This window comes from Trichomycterus rosablanca, chromosome 1, assembly GCF_030014385.1.
Source record: "Trichomycterus rosablanca isolate fTriRos1 chromosome 1, fTriRos1.hap1, whole genome shotgun sequence".
NCBI lineage: Eukaryota > Metazoa > Chordata > Actinopteri > Siluriformes > Trichomycteridae > Trichomycterus > Trichomycterus rosablanca.
The window spans coordinates 46,932,466-46,952,988 of record NC_085988.1 but is presented as its reverse complement, the minus strand read 5'-3'; the positions used below and the strand labels follow the sequence as shown (position 1 = coordinate 46,952,988).

The 20,523-nt window shown below is 40.4% G+C and overlaps 1 protein-coding gene across 3 annotated transcripts in view; it reads left to right on the top strand.

Moving 5' to 3' along the window:
• sin3aa (SIN3 transcription regulator family member Aa) overlaps positions 1 to 12,813 on the top strand; it is a 46,841-nt gene extending 34,028 nt beyond the window's left edge. For all 3 annotated transcript variants that reach the window (XM_062993670.1, XM_062993659.1, XM_062993663.1), the window contains exons 16-21: positions 1,528 to 1,697; positions 3,787 to 3,960; positions 6,059 to 6,151; positions 7,350 to 7,444; positions 7,542 to 7,737; positions 11,006 to 12,813. In XM_062993670.1, the coding sequence (XP_062849740.1) occupies positions 1,528 to 1,697; positions 3,787 to 3,960; positions 6,059 to 6,151; positions 7,350 to 7,444; positions 7,542 to 7,737; positions 11,006 to 11,236 (959 nt within the window). In that variant the 3' untranslated portion in view covers positions 11,237 to 12,813. The remainder of the gene's footprint in view (positions 1 to 1,527; positions 1,698 to 3,786; positions 3,961 to 6,058; positions 6,152 to 7,349; positions 7,445 to 7,541; positions 7,738 to 11,005) is intronic.
• The last annotated feature ends 7,710 nt before the right edge of the window (positions 12,814 to 20,523 follow it).

Genomic DNA, 20,523 nt, shown 5'->3' with positions numbered 1-20,523 from the left:
ATTTTTTGGGTTGAGCGTGTAGCCTTTGATGAATCGCTGCTTTCTCATCATCATCACATAAAAAATCTTCTTCCCCTTAAAGCTTCTTTGAGCGTCCAAAAAGGTGGAAATCAGATGGCGCTAAATCCAGACTATAAGCTCTTTTTCTCAGTCTCTCTAAAGCTGAGATGTTCACAAGTCACAAAATACGAGTCCGAGTCTTTAGGCTAGAGTACGAGTCAAGTCACGAGTCAATATAATGTACACAAAACATATATTAGAAATATAGCGTAGAAATAAACAAATAATATGTAAGTTCAGATAAACAACAACAGATTAGCGACTGTATTTTGCCATTTTACTTAGTGCCTTTACTTTCCTAGTCATTGTGCAAATGAATGTAATTTCAGTAACAAGAAGGTACCAGTTAATTGCAAAACAAAAGCACGCGATAAATCACGGCACAGCGGCCAAAATCCAAAACACAGCAAAAAAAAAAGCCGCTCAGGTGGCGCAGCGGTAAAAAGACATACTGCAACTACGGTGTATCTGGAATCCAGCTCTGCTTCACTGGTTCGAAGCTGGGCGGCTGTATGAGCAACGATTGGTATGAGCATCAATGTGTGGGTGGCAAAGATGCATCCGGCTGCTGCCCATGTTTCGGAGGGGATATGGGTTAGCTTCGATCTCCTCGGTCAGGGCAGAGTTCGGCATAGACAGAGAGGAAGCACGATGCAAATTGAACAATTGGCTGAGCTAAAGGCGGAGAAGATGGGAAAAAAAAAAAATCAGAACCACTGCTTACCTTAGCTTATGTTTTTCCAGATGCTATTAGATTTATAACCGTGTGTTGTCCCATTAGGAATAGAATCCGTTATTTTGTAAATGTGCTTATAATTAAAAACCTCCAAACTTTTCCCGGTTGTGAAGTAAAACACTAACTCATTAGAAAGCCAATCAAGCGTTTCATTGACACGTCATCTGTGTGACGCAAACTGAATACATGCAAATAACAGCATTTCTTACTAACAATTAAAATCAGAAGGTCTGATTGGTTCAAAAAGCGGTCTTTCAACCACTAGCGCCAATTCTGTAGGAGCGTTCCATTCACCCCAGTTGTTCCTGTGAAGTGCACTACGTAGGGTACTCCACCATTTTAAGTGAGATTCCAATCCAAAGGTAACGAAAATGTTCAAATGAAGTGAAAGCACTACAACTTTAAGCACAAAAATTAAGCATAAAACACAGAGAAAAAGGTGAAAACAAAGTGAGCCTCCCGACAAAATAAAGTCTATCACTCATGTAATCAGAGAGACGTGTGCTGGCTAGCGGACGATTACTGAACTACTGGTCTTGGCAATCGGACCGGACGTTCGGCCTTCCAGATTTTGTCCATTAAAATCGAAATCCATTAAATGGAGGTTCCTTTGTAGTTTTTCACATAACCAGTTTAGAGGAACGTTAAGTCATCTGTCTGACACTTGTAACTGCGTTCTATTTCCATTGTAATGTCTTCTTTTTTCTCCTTTTTTTTTCTCTGTCTGTCAGTGGACATTGAGGTTGAAGACTACTACTCAGCCTTTCTGGAGATGGTGCGCAGCATGCTGGACGGGAACATGGAGGCGTCTCTGTACGAGGACTCTCTGAGAGAGATGTTCACGATTCATGCCTACATTGCCTTCACCATGGACAAACTGATCCAGAGCATCGTCAGGCAGGTCTGTGCTCTTCTGCTTCTTCAGTGCATTAGCTAGTGCTACAGTGTCAGCTCTCTGTCCAAATAGGAAAAGTACAGCATGCTTCCGTTTGTTGTCCAGTCTTCATCAAGTCCTTCAATGCCATCTTTGTCATTGCTTAATCCGTTCGGAGTGCAGTCTGAACAGAGCACACAAGCCTCTGTGCTACATGCCTTTCAAAAGTCAGCAGTTCCAGTTAATGAGAACAGACTGGGGATTGTGGAGATGACCTGTGGTTGCTGTATCACTAATTGGAATTTTCTTTAGTAATTAAAAGTTCCTCCATGGCTTGACCTTTGGCCCATGATTTACATGGTTTAGGGGTTTTGGTTGGCAAATGGAGCTCATAAAGACATCATTATTATGAACACAATCATTCATTATAGTTAGGGCCCTACTAAATTCACAGGAAAATGTGCTTCATTTTATGGACCTCGTTTTTCAAAAATCACAGATTTTACGGATTTTCAAACAAAATTGCCAAATTTTACGGCAGTCATTAAATAACACTCATAAAATGAATGATGGAATAAATGGAAGCTGCAATACACAGTCAGCCTACTTTAATAGCTCCCTCTCAAAGACGAAAATACTTGTCTGTGTTTTGACACACCCTCCTCTGCATCCACAGAACTGGTTGGGAGTTTTCCAAACTCAGTTACCTTAGTAGTGTTTTTAGCTGCTTTAGACTTCGACATCTTGGACATTTTGTCGAACCGATTGCCAATGTGACCGAGGGTCTTTAGAGTTTGCTGAGTTTATAAATTAAGATATAAACTGTACATAGACGAACTGTTAGGAGCATAATACTTTACTGGCTTGTTCTTTTGAGACGCAGCACAGATATGATCACGTGTGTAGAGAAGCACACTTTTCCTTTAATTATTATGGAATCCCCAAAAGGACAAAATGCATTTAATACGTAAACATATACATCCAACACTGTAAGCACGCTACACCACAGAAAAGTATGTTACACTAGTTTCGGACTGCCTCATATTGCACCTCACATTTTATACCATACGCGAATAAAAAAAATGGTAAACTTTTGAATTTCAAAGCAAATTGCACATTTCATGGGAAATGTCTCATATCACGGACGGATTTTCATGGCCATGAATTAGGTAGCGCCTTGATTATAGTGTTAGTATAATGGAAAACCTACAGATCCATACGAGAACCAGTCTGCTTATTTACTGATTATGTTTACTGTACATTATTGCTTATATTTTTCCAAAACCAGGCCATCATTCATGCTATTGAATGAAAAACAGCTTAATTTTTTGAATTGATAAATTGAATTGAGGTCATTGTCGTGTTGAAAAGTGTTTCTGGAGGTTTTCGTCAAGGATACTCATTTATTTGGCTGCATTCATCCATCTCTCAATTCTTACCAGAGTGCAGTTTTAAGCTCTTTAAAACAAAGAATCTTTTTTTCCCTTCTACTTCATGCTGTTTAGCAAAACCCACACTTAACAGTGGTTTCTGTCTTGCTACTTTGCCATAAAAGTCCTGATTTATGAAGTGATGCAAACATGGGTGTCTATCCAAGAGGTTCTCTTAGCTTGAGCTCTTATAGAGTGACCATTGGGTCCTTCCTTACCTCCTTGACCAAGGCCCTACTTGTCTTGATGCCCAATTTGACTGGAAGGCTAACTCTAGGAAGGTTCTTCTGTTCGTTTCAAAATGATTGAGGCCAAGAAACACTCTAAGCCTTAGATATTGTTTCATATTTTTTGCCTTTATGTATGACATGCCACAGTTTGATCACAGAGGTCCAGACACAGATCGCAGTGTAGATTGTGGACTCTTATTAGAAAATGACCCTTAGAGCTCTGTAGTTGCCAGGTTGCCATGCTGACTACCCAAATGCAGCATAATGGGAGACTAGCACATGCTATTCACACCGCAATAATGAACAATGCATTGAGCAGAATTAATTAAACATTAAGCATCTTCTTAAAGAGACTCAATACATAACCAGTATTTGTACCAGTTTTCCCTTTTGGCACATGAAATTATAAACAGAACAGATATAAGTTCGTCTCTCTCCATGTTCCTCTCTGTGCAGCTGCAGCATATAGTGAGTGATGAGCTCTGCGTTCAGGTAACAGATCTGTATCTGTCAGAAAGCAGCAGCAACGCCACCGGCGGCTCACTTACCACGCAAACTTCGAGAGCCACCGCTGAAGGAGCCTACCAGCGAAAAGCAGAGCAGCTCATGGCAGAGGAGAACTGTTTCAAGGTGAACACTTAACTCTCTACGCACTGTATCTTTTCAGCAGACACATTTATTCTATAGGTTTTGTTTGCACTTCATTGTCTTAAGATGACTATTTTTATAGCCTTTGCCACCATTCTGGGTGAATATTTATTCACTCTACTTGGCGGAAGCAGTCGAGTTTAACCAAGCAACCTTTCAAATGTATTGGTTTTCTGGCCCAAACATGTTCTTGAGAAGGTTGATGTCAGGACCTTGCAATAATTATAATAACATAATATTAATTACAGATGTACCGATCTGGGTTTTTGGCACCGATTTCGTTCTCCTTTCAGGGCGATCGGCCGATAGCCGATTCCGATCGGGGGTGGGGTTGGGGGGGATGGGTGCAACATGCAAAATTAACAGTAAATAAACAAAGTAAATCAAACAAATACAGCCAATACTGTAATGATTATATTTAGACTAAGCACGCCCCCCGGGGGGAGGGGGAGGTTGGGCGAGTACTTGTCTGGGGGGGCGCGAGTGCCTGACCAGGGGGCGTGGCATTGCGAGATTTTTTTTTTTTACTTCTAAAACTAAAGCAATTCATTTTTTCACCCACAGGAGACATATTTCATTAGTCTAACTGACCACACACACACACACACACACACACGCAGGTTTAATGTTATCCAGTTCAGTCTGAAAAAACCTTAAAAATAGGGCTAACAGATAAACCGGTGACAAAAGCAACGGCGTGTGTCTTTAAGAGAGATGCTCTGTTCACAGTATCGATATAAGTGATTCAGGAGTCGATTCATTTTATGCAAAGCGTAAGTTTCTTTTCTGTTATTAATGAATGTCATGGTTTTAAATAAACACCAGCTACTACAGAACATTTTGTGTGACTCTCTTACATTAAAAAGCTTAATTAAAAAGCTTAATTAAACTGCTATTACCACAGAGCGGTAACCGAGTCAGACTCGTTCTGCCTGTGGAGCTAAAAGTTTTTTGTCAGTCAGAGCAGATGATCCTGAACTAACCAATTTAGTAATGAATAAACTTTTGCCTCTGCTCGGCTCTGTAAAGTTTTCTGTTCTCATCTACATCACAAGCAAGAACCGCTTACGATTTACCAAAGTGAACCACGAATTTATATAATGTGCTCATAGAATCGACTCAGATGGGATCGGGTTGAATTATCTTTTAAAGTAAATATTTCAATCAGCAAAATTACATCGTATGTATGATGCACAACGTTAATTATGTTATTTTAGGTTGTGAAATGCGATGGTTGACGAATGGTGATGCGATGGTTGGTGCTTTGTAGCTCAAAGTCTGGATCAATCCACTGAGCTGTTAAGCTTAACATAGAGGTGATCTTTATATATCACGCGATCGGATCTGCTGAATTTAGGAAATATCGACCGATCGCATATTTTGATTAAAAATCGGACGATTTCGATACATAGCCGATCGATCCTTCCATCTCTAATATTAATTGTTTTTCTTTATTATTCCATCTCCCTACTGCAGCGCACGTTTCTCTTTTAGACACACTTCTGTTTAATGTGACCAAATACCGTTATCTTAAACTCTAGTCATGCCCTAATGTGCTTTCTCCCTCACCAAGTCACTGAGCCCATGGCTGTGAACCAGCTGTCATCTTTGTTTATTCAGTGCTTGTTGAATTATATCTCACTCCTCTGCCAAGGTTGGGAGGAAAACTCAAGCTGGCAAATTGTCAAAGAGACTACTGTTCAATTTGCTATGTACTTACAGAAGACTGTTTGTACAGATGATCCTGGGAACTGAAGTTGGAAAGCTCTTTGAGATTTGTGCAGAGTTTTTAAGCCTTTCCATTGAACAGCTTGTGGCTTATTTGTTTTGGGGGGTGTTTTTTATAGAAAGAGTATGTTTTATTTATCTAGTCACAATGTGAAATGTAAACGTTTGACACACAGGTAGTAATTTGGTGGAACATACAGTAAATTGGATGAGCACTTGGGTGGCCTTATTTTACAATTTGCTTTAGACTTTATCTTCTTAAATATTTATGAGTATTTATGAATGTGTATGCATTATTCATAAATACATATGTAGATGTATATATTAAAGATATATCTCTTTTCTTTTCTAGTTGATGTTCGTAAAGAATCACGAGAATGTGCAGTTGATGATTGAGCTGTTGGACACGGAGGAGGAGAACTCAGATGAGCAAGTTGAGACAGACGTGAGTCTTCTTTTCTTCTTTCCTTAAAATGACCGCATGTTTGTATCCGTGGATACGTTTATAGCAAATGCCATTTTAACATTATTGGGCTTTTTGAGGGCAGTCTCAGAGCTGCACGATGGGGCTGTCATTAGGCTTCTTGCCTAATAACTTGTCACAGTGGGTTACAGATACAGATCAGCCATAACATTAAAACCACCTCCTTGTTTCTACACACACTGTCCATGTTATCAGCTCCACTTACCATATAGCACTTTGTAGTTCTACAATTACTGACTGTAGTCCATCTGTTTCTCTACATATTTTTTTAGCCTGCTTTCACCCTGTTCTTCAATGGTCAGGACCCCCACAGAGCAGGTATTATTTAGGTGGTGGATTATTCTCAGCACTGCAGTGACACTGACATGGTGGTGGTGTGTTAGTGTGTGTTATGGTGTTATGAGTGGATAAGACACAGCAATGCAAGACACTGTCACTTCTGGACTGAGAATAGTCCACCAACCAAAAAAATATCCAGCCAACAGCACCCCGTGTGCAGCGTCCTGTGACCACCGATGAAGGTCTAGAAGATGACCAACTCAAACAGCAACAAGAGATGAGCAATCGTCTCTGACTTTACATCTACAAGGTGGACCAACTAGATAGGTGTGTCTAATAGAGTGGACAGTGAGTGGACACGGTATTTAAAAACTGCAGCAGCGCTGCTGTGTCTGATCCACTCATACCAGCACAACACACACTAACACACCACCACCATGTCAGTGTCACTGCAGTGCTGAGAATGATCCACCACCTAAATAATACCTGCTCTGTGGTGGTCCTGTGGGGGTCCTGACCATTGAAGAACAGGGTGAAAGCAGGCTAACAAAGCATGTAGAGAAACAGATGGACTACAGTCAGTAATTGTAGAACTACAAAGTGCTTTTATATGGTAAGTGGAGCTGATAAAAAGGACAAGGTTATGGCTGTTATGGCTGATTAGTGTATATTAAGGTGGTGGAAGGGACATACTACTAAATGAACAGCCATTCATCACTTCTTATAACCAAATTAATATGAATAAACCATATGTTAATGTTCTCTTTGGTTTCTCTGGGTTTGTAATTGTCTCCACACGTACAAGTTTCTGTAACAGTTTAAATATGCGTAATATTTTCTTACTGTGTTGTTTATTAACAGCGTTTGTGTGTGTGTTTAGCGGTGGTCCGATTACGTAGGCCGGTATCTCAGTGCTGATGTGACGTCACCAGAGCTACGAGAACACCTGTCTCAAAAGCCTGTCTTTCTACCCAGGTATTACTACTTAGTTTATGCTGTTTCGGGTCATCTGAATTGTTATGCTTGAGATATTTTGTTGTTTGAATGTTTTTCTTCATGCCTGCTGCTCCAGAAACCTGAGGCGAATCCGGAAGTACCAGCGTGGACGTGAGCAGCTGGAGAAGGAAATTAAGGAGGGAGATAAAAAGGAAAATGCAGAGAACATGAAAATGGAGTGCATGTTCAAGCTCAACTCCTACAAGATGGTGTACGTCTTCAAGTCCGAGGACTATATGTACCGACGCACTGCACTGATGCGAGCTCATCAGGTAAAGTTCAGGGTTTTTTCAGCTGTCTTACTCTGTTATTAACACAAGCTGGCTTTTTAATCTAGGACTTTAATGAGTCATTCTGTTATGTCATGAAAAATATCTCTTACGGAATCCTTCTACAACCCCAAATCAGAAAAAGTTGGGACAGCATGGAAAATGCAAATAATAAAAACACATAGTTTCTTACATTTATTTTGACTTTAATTTGGTTGCAGACAGGATGAACCTGAGATTTTTCATGTTTTATCTGCTCAACTTCATTTCATTTATTAGCAGGCAGGCCAGTCCAGTACCCGTACCCTCTTCTTCCACAGCCATGCCTTTAATGTGTGCTGCATATGATTTTGCATTGTCTTGTTGGAAAAGATGATGTCTTGAAGGCAGCATATGTTGCTCTAAGATCTCAATGTACTTTTCTGCATTAATGCTGCCATCACAGAAGTGTAAATTACCTTTGCAAGAGCACTGACACAGCCCCATACCATGACAGACCCTGGCTTTTGGACTTGGCTTGGCTGATAACAGTCTGGATGGTCCTTTTTGCCTTTGGTCTGGAGCACACGGCATCTATTTTTTCCAAAAATGACCTGGAATGCTGATTCATCTGACCACAATACATGCTTCCACTGTGTGATGGTCCATCCTAGATGCCTCCTAGCCCAGAGAAGTCAACGCCGCTTCTGGACATGGTTAACATAAGGCTTCATTTTTGCACAGTAAAGTTATAAGTGGCATTTGTGCATGTAACTCTGTATTGTAGTGCTTTTCAAAGGTTTGCCAAAGTAATCCCTCACCCATGTGATTATATCAGCTATTGTTGAGTGGCGGTTCTTGATGCAGTGCCGTTTGAGGGATCGAAGATTACTGGCGTTCAGCTTAAGCCTGCACCCTTGGCCTTTATGCACTGAAATTCCTACTGATTCCTTGAATGGTTTAATGATATTATGCACTGTAGAGGGAGAAATATGCAAATCCCTTCCAATCTTTCTTTGAGGTACATTGTTTTTAAACATTTCAATTATTTTCTCATGTATTTGTTGACAAACTGGAGATCCTCTGATCATCTTTGCTTATCAAAGACTCCTTTCCTGGATGCTGCTTTTGTACCAAACCATGATTACAATCACCTGTTGACATCACCTGTTTGGAATCACATAATTATTTAGTTTTTTCACCTCATTACTAGCCCTAAATTGCCCCTGTCCCAACTTTTTTTGGAATGTGTTACAGACCTGAAATGCAGGAATGGAGGTACAGTGTATCACAAAAGTGAGTACACCCCTCACATTTCTGCAGATATTTAAGTATATCTTTTCATGGGACAACACTGACAAAATGACACTTTGACACAAGGAAAAGTAGTCTGTGTGCAGCTTATATAACAGTGTAAATTTATTCTTCCCTCAAAATAACTCAATATACAGCCATTAATGTCTAAACCACCGGCAACAAAAGTGAGTACACCCCTTAGTGAAAGTTCCTGAAGTGTCAATATTTTGTGTGGCCACAAAAAGTTCCCAGAACTGCCTTAACTCTCCTGGGCATGGAGTTTACCAGAGCTTCACAGGTTGCCACTGGAATGCTTTTCCACTCCTCCATGACGACATCACGGAGCTGGCGGATATTCGAGACTTTGCGCTCCTCCACCTTCCGCTTGAGGATGCCCCAAAGATGTTCTATTGGGTTTAGGTCTGGAGACATGCTTGGCCAGTCCATCACCTTTACCCTCAGCCTCTTCAATAAAGCAGTGGTCGTCTTAGAGGTGTGTTTGGGGTCATTATCATGCTGGAACACTGCCCTGCGACCCAGTTTCCGGAGGGAGGGGATCATGCTCTGCTTCAGTATTTCACAGTACATATTGGAGTTCATGTGTCCCTCAATAAAATGTAACTCCCCAACACCTGCTGCACCCATGCAGCCCCAGACCATGGCATTCCCACCACCATGCTTGACTGTAGGCATGACACACTTATCTTTGTACTCCTCACCTGATTGCCGCCACACATGCTTGAGACCATCTGAACCAAACAAATTAATCTTGGTCTCATCAGACCATAGGACATGGTTCCAGTAATCCATGTCCTTTGTTGACATGTCTTCAGCAAACTGTTTGCGGGCTTTCTTGTGTAGAGACTTCAGAAGAGGCTTCCTTCTGGGGTGACAGCCATGCAGACCAATTTGATGTAGTGTGCGGCGTATGGTCTGAGCACTGACAGGCTGACCCCCCACCTTTTCAATCTCTGCAGCAATGCTGACAGCACTCCTGCGCCTATCTTTCAAAGACAGCAGTGGGATGTGACGCTGAGCACGTGCACTCAGCTTCTTTGGACGACCAACGCGAGGTCTGTTCTGAGTGGACCCTGCTCTTTTAAAACGCTGGATGATCTTGGCCACTGTGCTGCAGCTCAGTTTCAGGGTGTTGGCAATCTTCTTGTAGCCTTGGCCATCTTCATGTAGCGCAACAATTCGTCTTTTAAGATCCTCAGAGAGTTCTTTGCCATGAGGTGCCATGTTGGAACTTTCAGTGACCAGTATGAGAGAGTGTGAGAGCTGTACTACTAAATTGAACACACCTGCTCCCTATGCACACCTGAGACCTAGTAACACTAATGAGTCACATGACGTTTTGGAGGGAAAATGACAAGCAGTGCTCAATTTGGACATTTAGGGGTGTAGTCTCTTAGGGGTGTACTCACTTTTGTTGCTGGTGGTTTAGACATTAGATAAGATAAGATAAGATATCCTTTATTAATCCCACAATGGGGAAATTTGCATCGTTAGAAATGGTTAATGGCTGTACATTAATGGCTGTATATTGAGTTATTTTGAGGGAAGAATAAATTTACACTGTTATATAAGCTGCACACAGACTACTTTTCATTGTGTCAAAGTGTCATTTTGTCAGTGTTGTCCCATGAAAAGATATACTTAAATATCTGCAGAAATGTGAGGGGTGTACTCACTTTTGTGATACACTGTATATTAACAAATGAAATAAAGTTGACTGGACAAAACATAAAATATCTCAGGTTCGTCCTGTCTGCAATCAAAAGTCATTTTCCATACTGTCCCAACTTTTTCTGATTTGATTTGGGGTTGTAAGATTAACACTACAAAAGTATTGGAAAACCTTTTCTGATTTTTGAATGCATGTTTCTTTCCCATCCCATTTTTTTTAAAGTGTTTTGAAGGATGAACATGAAGTTTTTTTATGTTATTAGTTAAAATCCTTTGTCCTTTATTAACCAGTATGTGTATTCAACAGTCACATGAGCACGTGAGCACGAAACTGCACCAGCGCTTCCAAACCTGGCTGGACGGCTGGCAGAAAGAACATGTGAAGGAGCACATGGCAACTGACACCACCAAGTGGCTCATGGGAGACAGGCGGGAAGGGCTTCTACCCTGCACAACGGCCAAGGAACCCGAGATCCTTCACTTCAGGACCGTCAACAAGTACAGAGTCAAGTACAGCAACAGCTTTAAAACGCCATGAACCCGGGCAGTTTAGAGTGAAAAGGGGGAAGTTCAAGGTATAGTGGGCAGGGAAGGATGACTTGGCTACAACTTTTTAAGGACAAAGTGACTGCACAAAGCTAAGCCCAGAAGCTCTTATGTCACACAGCAGTGGTGGCCGGCTGTGGTATATGTCTCATTTTTAACAGCGTTTCTAGCTGTACCCATGCCTACTTGTTTGAGTGCCAAACTGTGGGAAGAAACAGGTGAGTCTGTTTGATGGCTGCACTAAGCATCGAACAAAGGTAGTTTCCAGGCTTGCAGAGCTGTTACAGTGTAGATACCAGAATACTGACCGGGCAGGAGAACTGGCATTAATGTATTACTGTTTGTACAGGTAGAATCTATATAATAAGGAGAGAATGCATTCGTGTTCCATTTATCTGCTTCCCTATGACAGATGCTGTCAGTATTGAGCTTCTCTGATGAAAAACAACAGACCTGTAGCAGCGAAATGAAGTGCACTTAACTTTGTTTTCCAGCCATATAGGGAACTCCACAGGTCTTCAATAGCTCAGATCATAATCGCCCATTGTTACGGCCAATCTAAAAGTACAATCTTTTTTATTTATTTAAAAGCAAAAAAAAAAGATCAGACAGCAATAAAGATCTTTAACCTGTGTTAACTGAGGAGTGCGCAGTGCAGCACAGATAGCATTGAGAAACGAAAGAATGAAGCTTCCAAATCATACAGAGGTTGGTTTTTGAATGTCAGAATGGGACGTGAGCACAGTTGTTGCTGGCTGCAAACCTTACAAAGTTGCTGGCAAAGCCCAATGCCTATACACCAGCTCGAGCACACACACACACCACCAGTTACCAATAGACTCTATACATACACAGAAACATTTCACTATTGTTGTAAATAATTTGTATATATTACCAGACTTTTTTATGACAGAGACCTGTGTTGTGCTAGTGAACCTTTTACAGGCTTACTGCAGACTTTAGGACAAGATGGCTCAACTTCGAACCCATACGGACAAAAACATGCAAAATGCGTTTAATACAGTTTTTACCAAAGGGAGTTGATTCTAATAATAGCTGTTTGTTTTCTTTCTTTCTTTGTGTGTTTATTACCTATTTTTGTCTCTTTTAATAGTAAAGGAGTGTTCATTTTTGAAAAGTAGAAATGTATCCAGGTTCTTGTTTTTGAAATGTTTTTATAAGATTAAAAAAGACAAAGCTTTTTAATTTTTGAACAACAAAACTGGGCTCACTTCAGCACACTTTAATCACTGCCTGTTTGGATATGCATCCATCTCTAGTCTGAACACTGACGAACCCACGCCGTCAAAGCTCACACTATCCTGGGCTAACCGAGAAGCCCCAACGATGCAACGCATCGGCGCATTTGCCGTGCAAGGGTTTCTCCATCAGCCTGGTTAGATTTCTGCTGGATAAGAATATAAATATAAATCTATATATAGAAGTTATAAATATATGCATTTTAAAAATGGAAGTCACAAAAGCATGTCTTTTCTGTGGATCATCATAGCCCCTTTATTTCAATATTATTTAAGATCATAATAAAAGAACATTTGTAGCAAATTGTCAGCATTTTCTTGGGTTTCTTGGATTTGCTTGCTCACACTTAGTGCCAGCTTTGGCCAGATTATGGAGCCAGGTTATTACTTGTAGGCTGCTTGTTATACTACTCAATTTATTTGGGTCTGCTTTAGCCTCAGAGGGCAGTTTGAAGAGGGGGTCAGGTAAGAAACTGGCAGTTGCAGCTATTTGGTTGATGTCTCCTAATGGTAGAAGAATTGCAGTCTTGCATATAAAAACAGCAGTATAGAAAATACAACCCTAAATCAGGAAAAGCTGTGACAGCATGGAAAACACGAAGTTTCTGGAAAATGCATGGACGTTCTTGGAAAAGATGACGTCTTGAAGGCAGCATATGTTGCTCTAAGATCTCAATGTATTTTTCTGCTTTAATGCTGCCATCACAGAAGTGTAAATGATCTTTGCAAGGGCACTGACACAGCCCCATACCATGACAGACCCTGGCTTTTGGACTTGTAGCTCATAACAGTCTGGATGGTCCTTTTTGTCTTTGGTCCGGAGCACATGGGTCAATTTTTTTCCAAAAAAGACCTGGAATGCTGATTCATCTGACCACAATACATGCTTCCACTGTGTGATGGTCCATCCTAGATGCCTCTGAGCCTCCTCGATGGGGTCTCCTCGATTTTGCTTGTCTTGCTTGCTCACACTCAAGTTGCCAGTGCCAGCTTTGGCCAGATGATGGAGCCAGGTTATTATTTCTAGGCTGCTCCGTTATACCACTGATTTTATTTGGGTCTGATTTTGCCTCAGAGGGCAGTTTGAAGTGGGACATAACAGTCCATCAAAGGGGGTCAGGTAAGAAACTGGCAGTTGCAGCTATTTAAAGACTAAACTGCTTAACCCTTTAACAGTCTCACCAAGAAAATAGTGTTTAAAAAATTTTTTTTTTGGCATTTCTTAGTTTCTTGGGACTATACCAACAACAAACAATTCTTATTAAACAATTCTTTTTTTTATTTTTTATTAGAGCACACTCGTTAAGTATTTTCTTAATGAGTCTCTACCACACAGTTGAGATGATCACAAAAATGATGCAGCTTTCATTCGGTGATTGTTCAGCTGCTAGCTTCAAGCTGACATGTAGATTAGAAAGGCTGTTTTCTTAAAACCATCTACAAGTATTTTTGAGTTTAACACGTCAACCAATACAGCCCAATTTTACAGCCTTATTTTAACCCTAGTATTTAGACTCAAATAGTTAACCAAATAATTGAGCAGACAGTTATTGTAAATAAAACGTTATAACGGCTAAATGTATCAAGATTCACCAATTCCTCTTAAAGTACAAAAACAGCATAGTTAGACTGGTCTATTCACTTTTAAATGTCACTAATTTGAAAAAGCTTCACCTGAAACTTTGTGTTTTGGTTCTGGGATAATTATATTAATAGTAAACCGTAATGGCGAGCGATGGTGGTGTACGTAACTTGATAGTTGGTCGTTATTTCGGTTCATTAATAACGTTAAGTTTTTTAGAAAGCTGTTGAAAGGCTGTTGTGGTTTTCAGTGAGAGAGAATCACTCCGTCTCACAAGTAAGTTAAAATATTTTAAGTGGTTTAATAACGTCGAGCACTAGTTTCAGTACAGTAACTGTTAAACTAAAGCCATTAACTACTAATGGGTGATTCTTCAATTGGGGGAACTTTTACGTCCCTAGGTTATAAATTTGTGTTAAAAATACTTTATTACAAAACAAATATTTTAGGTATTAAAAAGATCATTCATTGCATCACTAAAAAAATTACATACCAAAATAATTATGATTTCCATTTTTTATGATGATTTAAACAACAATATTTTGCTACTTTGGCTTTGTCCCAACCCAGACTTTAAAACTTCTCTGCTCTAATAAAATGCTAAAAAGTGATCAATTCATTATAAAAATCACAATATTAGTTTTATTATAACTTAAAAAGAAACAAAATGTAATTTTTATTTTCATATTTGTACAATCTATGCATATTTTTGAGCAATATATTACTGTCCCCAGCATTATCCTCATTACCGCAGCAGTGTATGGTTTCTGTAGGGAATCATCTGAAGGTAACACTTGTTTATGTTGTAACCATGGAAACAAAGACTCACAAGGAAGCACATGCCAGCCATGAGAGAAGATTGACATTTTAATGTCTGGAAATGTGAGTAATTTAATCATGTATTCCTCCTGATCATATATTTATTCAGCGTCATTACCAGTTACATCAGTATGGCAGTACTTTACCAAAAAAAAAAGAAAATTACACATTATTTATATGTATTTAAAGTGCATCTTGTACTAGCTGTTGACCAGCTTTAGCAAATCCATGGCCTAGCTAGTCTTTTTCTTAAAAAAAGTAAAAATTGTCATTACCGCAACACGTCATTACCAACACATAATGACATTTTGCTATGCCACTTTGCTAATAAATATGAAATATTAAAATTCTATATAAGCTCAATTGTAGCCATCATTAAGTCTTTGCTCTAAAGCATGTAAGCATTATCTTGACATAATTAAAACTAAATTATTACTAATTTTATTTTTCAAAAGTTAAGATGGTAAAAAGAGCCCGCAATTGAAGAATCACCCTAATATGGATTTACTTCATTCCATCAAGGCCATTTTAAACCATCCCAATGTAAAAAAATCAGATTTAGCTAAATTTACACTTTCACAGTTTTTGTACGTTTGTCCTACTTAACCCTTTAATGGTCTCATCAAGAAAATAATGTTTTGCATTTCTTAGGTTCGTGGGACTATACCAACAACAAACAATTAATGTTTATATATATTTTTTTTACTATTGCACTACTTTTAGAACCTCTACCAAACAGTTGAGATGTCTCCTAATGGTAAAACGTGCATTATACATTTAAAAAAAAAATTTAATCTACACACTTTTTAATCTAGTCTGCATGATTCAAGAAGTCTTACACATGAAAACAGCAGTATAGAAAATATACCGATCAGCCATAACATTAAAACCACCTCCTTGTTTCTACACTCACTGTCCATCCACTCATACCAGCATAACACACACTAACACACCATCACCATGTTATTGTCACTGCAGTACTGAGAATCATCCACCACCTACATAATACCTGCTCTGTGGTGGTCCTGGTGAAAGCAGGCTAAAACCGTATGTAGAGAAACAGATGGACTACGGTCAGTAACTGTAGAACTACAAAGTGCTTCTATATGGTAAGTGGAGCTGATAAAGTGGACAGTGAGTGTAGAAACTAGGTGGTGGTTTTAATGTTATGGCCGATTGCTGTATATTTAAACAGAGTTGTAAACGAATCTGGATTTGAAAGAAAAACACCTGCTTTTCTGTATTAGTCCAACACAACAATTTTATGCTTGAAAATACATCAGATACAATATTGTAGATGGCGGCACGGTGGCTCGTTGGGTAGCACTGTCACCCTGGGTCCTTTTGTGTGAAGTTTGCATGTTCTCCCCATATCCACATGGGTTTACTCCAGGTGCTCTGGTTTCCACAGTCCTGCGTGTGTGTGTGTTTGCTCTGTGACGAAGTGGCGACCTGTCCGGGGTGTTTTCTACCTTTTGTCCAGTGAATTTCACCCATCGTGACCCTGGCCAGATGACATCTGGACTTTACTGCTTTTTGTGTATTTATATACTGAGTGTGCGTGTTACGTCCACAGCCTGTATGATGAGGCAGCATGCGTCTGTGACTGAAGCAGTAGTCGTGACAGTCCTTGTGCTGTCCCTTTCATGCCAACCAAAGAGGTGCTTGAGTTGCGCTGCCAGTGAGGTGCTGTTGGTCAGGTTGTTGGTGGTAGTGTTTTGTTTTGTGATGTGTCGTGTCGTTTATCTTGCCATGCACAGTGGAGGTCTGAGTAATCTAAGTAGCCTTAAATCCTCCTCTTGTAGACTGATTTGGCATCCCTAATACTTCTCTTCAGTTCCAACCTGGCAAGACTGTACTGCTGTGTGTCACGTCTTTTGTGAAGCACAGATTTGTTTTGTAGTGGTCCATGCAGCATCTTAAAACAGGAAGGTGGAATATGGTCCAGTCAGTGTAACTAAAGCAGTCCTAAAGCTGTTCAAAAGCAGTTTGGCCACACTTGTATAACTTTAACAGTTGGTTTAACTGTTTATAACAGATCTGTATGCTGCGTTAAATGTTTAGACCAGTCCAGAAGTGAAAGAGGTTTATAGGTTTGTTTTATTAAATTCACCTGCCATTACAAACACTTCATTCTGGTGGGCACTTGATATTTGTTAATAGCATCCAGCAGACAGCCCAAGGCAGCTGCATGGTTAGCATCAGGAGGTACAGTATGTATACAGCAGTGATTATTACTATCATTCTCTCGCTAGATAGAGGACACTACAAGTGTCTGGACTACTGGAATCCCTTCTGATAGGTGCTCCCATGTCCACTATTAAATCCCTGCAGCTAATTTAATATGGAGCTGCCATTTTTAGTTTCAACCAAACTTAACACTGCCACATAACCCCACTGCTGCGTTCTCTTCACTGGCCTCCGCATTCAGTTTAAAACACTGGTGTTCGCCTACAAAGCCAAAAATGGACCAGCCCCAGGCTACCTTTGAGGTCTAATAAAACCCCGCTCTGTACCATGCAACCTCCGAGCCACTAGTCTCGCTCGACTTGATTCTCCCAGAACTCGAGGGAGACACACATCAAGGCTCTTCTCTGTACTGGTACCCAAGTGGTGGAACAAACTTTCCCCATCTATTTGAACATCTAAGTCTCTCACCATCTTCAAAAGACGATTAAAGACCCTTACTAAGCACTGAGCAATAACATGCACTTAGTTACCCTCTATAGCAGGGGTGTCAAACTCATTTTCACCGAGGGCAACATCAGCATTATGGTGGCCCTCAAAGGGCCGATTGTAACGTATCCTGCTGTGATTGCAGTCTGTTGTTTTTCTTGGAGGCCGAATTCTGCATTTATATTGTCCTACTTTACCACAGACATGGCCTCACAACACAAGAGACGCACCGGTTTCTCTTCCTGAAGCACAAACTTGTTTTCACTTTCATTAAATTTTCTCCTTATGTTTACTTTTCTTACTTATCTTCTTGTACAGTGGGGCCAAAAAGTATTTAGTCAGCCACTGATTGTGCAAGTTCTCCTACTTAGAAAGATGAGAGAGGTCTGTAATTTTCATCATAGGTACACTTCAACTATGAGAGACAAAATGAGGGGAAAAAATCCAGGAAATCACATTTGTAGGATTTTTAAAGAATTTATTTGTAAATTTGTATTGAAAATAAGTATTTGGTCAATAACAAAAGTTCAACTCAATACTTTGTAACATAACCTTTGTTGTCAATGACAGAGGTCAAACGTTTCCTGTAAGTCTTCACCAGGTTTGCACACACTGTAGCTGGTATTTTGGTCCATTCCTCCATGCAGATCTCCTCTAGAGCAGTGATGTTTTGGGGCTGTCGCTGGGCAACACAGACTTTCAACTCCCGCCACAAATTTTCTATGGGGTTGAGGTCTGGAGACTGGCTAGGCCACTCCAGGACCTTGAAATGCTTTTTACGGAGCCACTCCTTCGTTGCCCGAGCGGTGTGTTTGGGATCATTGTCATGCTGGAAGACCCAGCCACGTTCCATCTTCAATGCTCTCACTGATGGAAGGAGGTTTTGGCTTAAAATCTCACGATACATGGCCCCGTTCATTCTTCCCTTAACACGGATCAGTCGTCCTGTCCCCTTTGCAGAAAAACAGCCCCAAAGCATGATGATACCCCCATGCTTCACAGTAGGTATGGTGTTCTTGGGATGCAACTCAGCATTCTTCTTCCTCCAAACACGACGAGTTGAGTTTTTACCAAAAAGTTCCATTTTGGTTTCATCTGACCACATGATATTCTCCCAATCCTCTTCTGGATCATCCATATGCTCTCTGGCAAGCTTCAGACGGGCCTGGACATGTACTGGCTTAAGCAGGGGGACACGCCTGGCACTGCAGGATTTGAGTCCCTCTCGGCGTAGTGTGTTACTGATGGTAGCCTTTGTTACTTTGGTCCCAGCTCTCTGCAGGTCATTCATCAGGTCCCTCCGTGTAGTTCTGGGATTTTTGCTCACCGTTCTCATGATCATTTTGACCCCACGGGATCGAGGGAGATTATCAATGGTCTTGTATGTCTTCCATTTTCTTACAATTGCTCCCACAGTTGATTTATTCACACCAACCTGCTTGCCTATTGTAGGTTCACTCTTCCCAGCCTGGTGCAGGTCTACAATTTTCTTCCTGGTGTCCTTCGACAGCTCTTTGGTCTTGGCCATGGTTGAGTTTGGAGTCTGACTGTTTGAGGCTGTGGACAGGTGTCTTTTATACAGATAACGAGGTCAAACAGGTGCCATTAATACAGGTAACAAGTGGAGGACAGAAGAGCTTCTTAAAGAAGAAGTTACAGGTCTGTGAGAGCCAGAAATCTTGCTTGTTTGTGGGTGACCAAATACTTATTTTCCACCATAATTTACAAATAAATTCTTTAAAAATCCTCTAATGTGATTTACTGGATTTTTTTTTCTCATTTTGTCATAGTTGAAGTGTACCTATGATGAAAATTACAGACCTCTCTCATCTTTCTAAGTAGGAGAACTTGCACAATCAGTGGCTGACTAAATACTTTTTGGCCCCACTGTACATTTTAGGATCATGTGTAAATATCATCTACTGGCGGGCTGTGTCACTTTGCAGGTCACAAAATCAGTATGCATTTTGAAAGATGCAGTTTGTTTAAGATTTTACAGTGTATTTTTAAGACAATCATTCTGCCCTCACTAATAGTTTATCCCCCTTACCCAGCTAGACAGACAGACAGACAGACAGACAGCTCCCTTCAGAATACAGTCGGTTTTATTTGCTTCCCAGCTGTGTGATACACTTTGTGCATCAAAATGAAGTACAAATACAATAAAAACAATAAAGAACTTAATACAGTAAAAGCACACAGCTGTAGTCAAGTGTTACATCTGGTACAATATGAGATTTAACCAAACGTAAAATAACGCTAACGAGTTAAAAATTTTGTGTAAAGATACTAATTGCTATAGTAACGGTAACAACAGTATTTAATTACGGTAAATTTGTAACTAAAACGCTGTGATATACTCACTAAACATTTACAAACAACTGAGAATATAAACGCCACTACTTACAGACGATGCTTTGGTATTATACTGAAAGATAATTATTTGTATTTATTTATTGTTTACATTACTGACTACGCTACTTCGTGTTCTCTTTGCCGTAAAAGTCACATGGCTTCTTAGCGAAGCTTAAAGTTAGTTGCCATGACTACGATGTCACGGTTGTCTCTTAAAGGCGCAGGAGTCCCGTTAAATTATAAGCGCGTCTCTGTAACGACTCGAACCATCACAACAATCATACAGTCGTTTAAGCTCTCGCGGGCCACATAAAATGACGTGGCGGGCCGGATCTGGCCCGCGGGCCGTGAGTTTGACACCCCTGCTCTATAGCATCTTATTTAAAAAAAAGTTCTAACAGAATTTCAGCAGATTAGTATCCTTGGACTGTTGTACAGTATACAGTCTAAGCAACTGAGGGTTAAGGGCCTTGCTCAAGGGCCCAACAGTGGCAACCTGGCGGGGTGGTGGGGTTTGAACCAGCGACCTTCTGCTTACTAGTCTAGTCCCTTAACCGCTAAGCTACAGATGCCACTGTTTACTGTTGC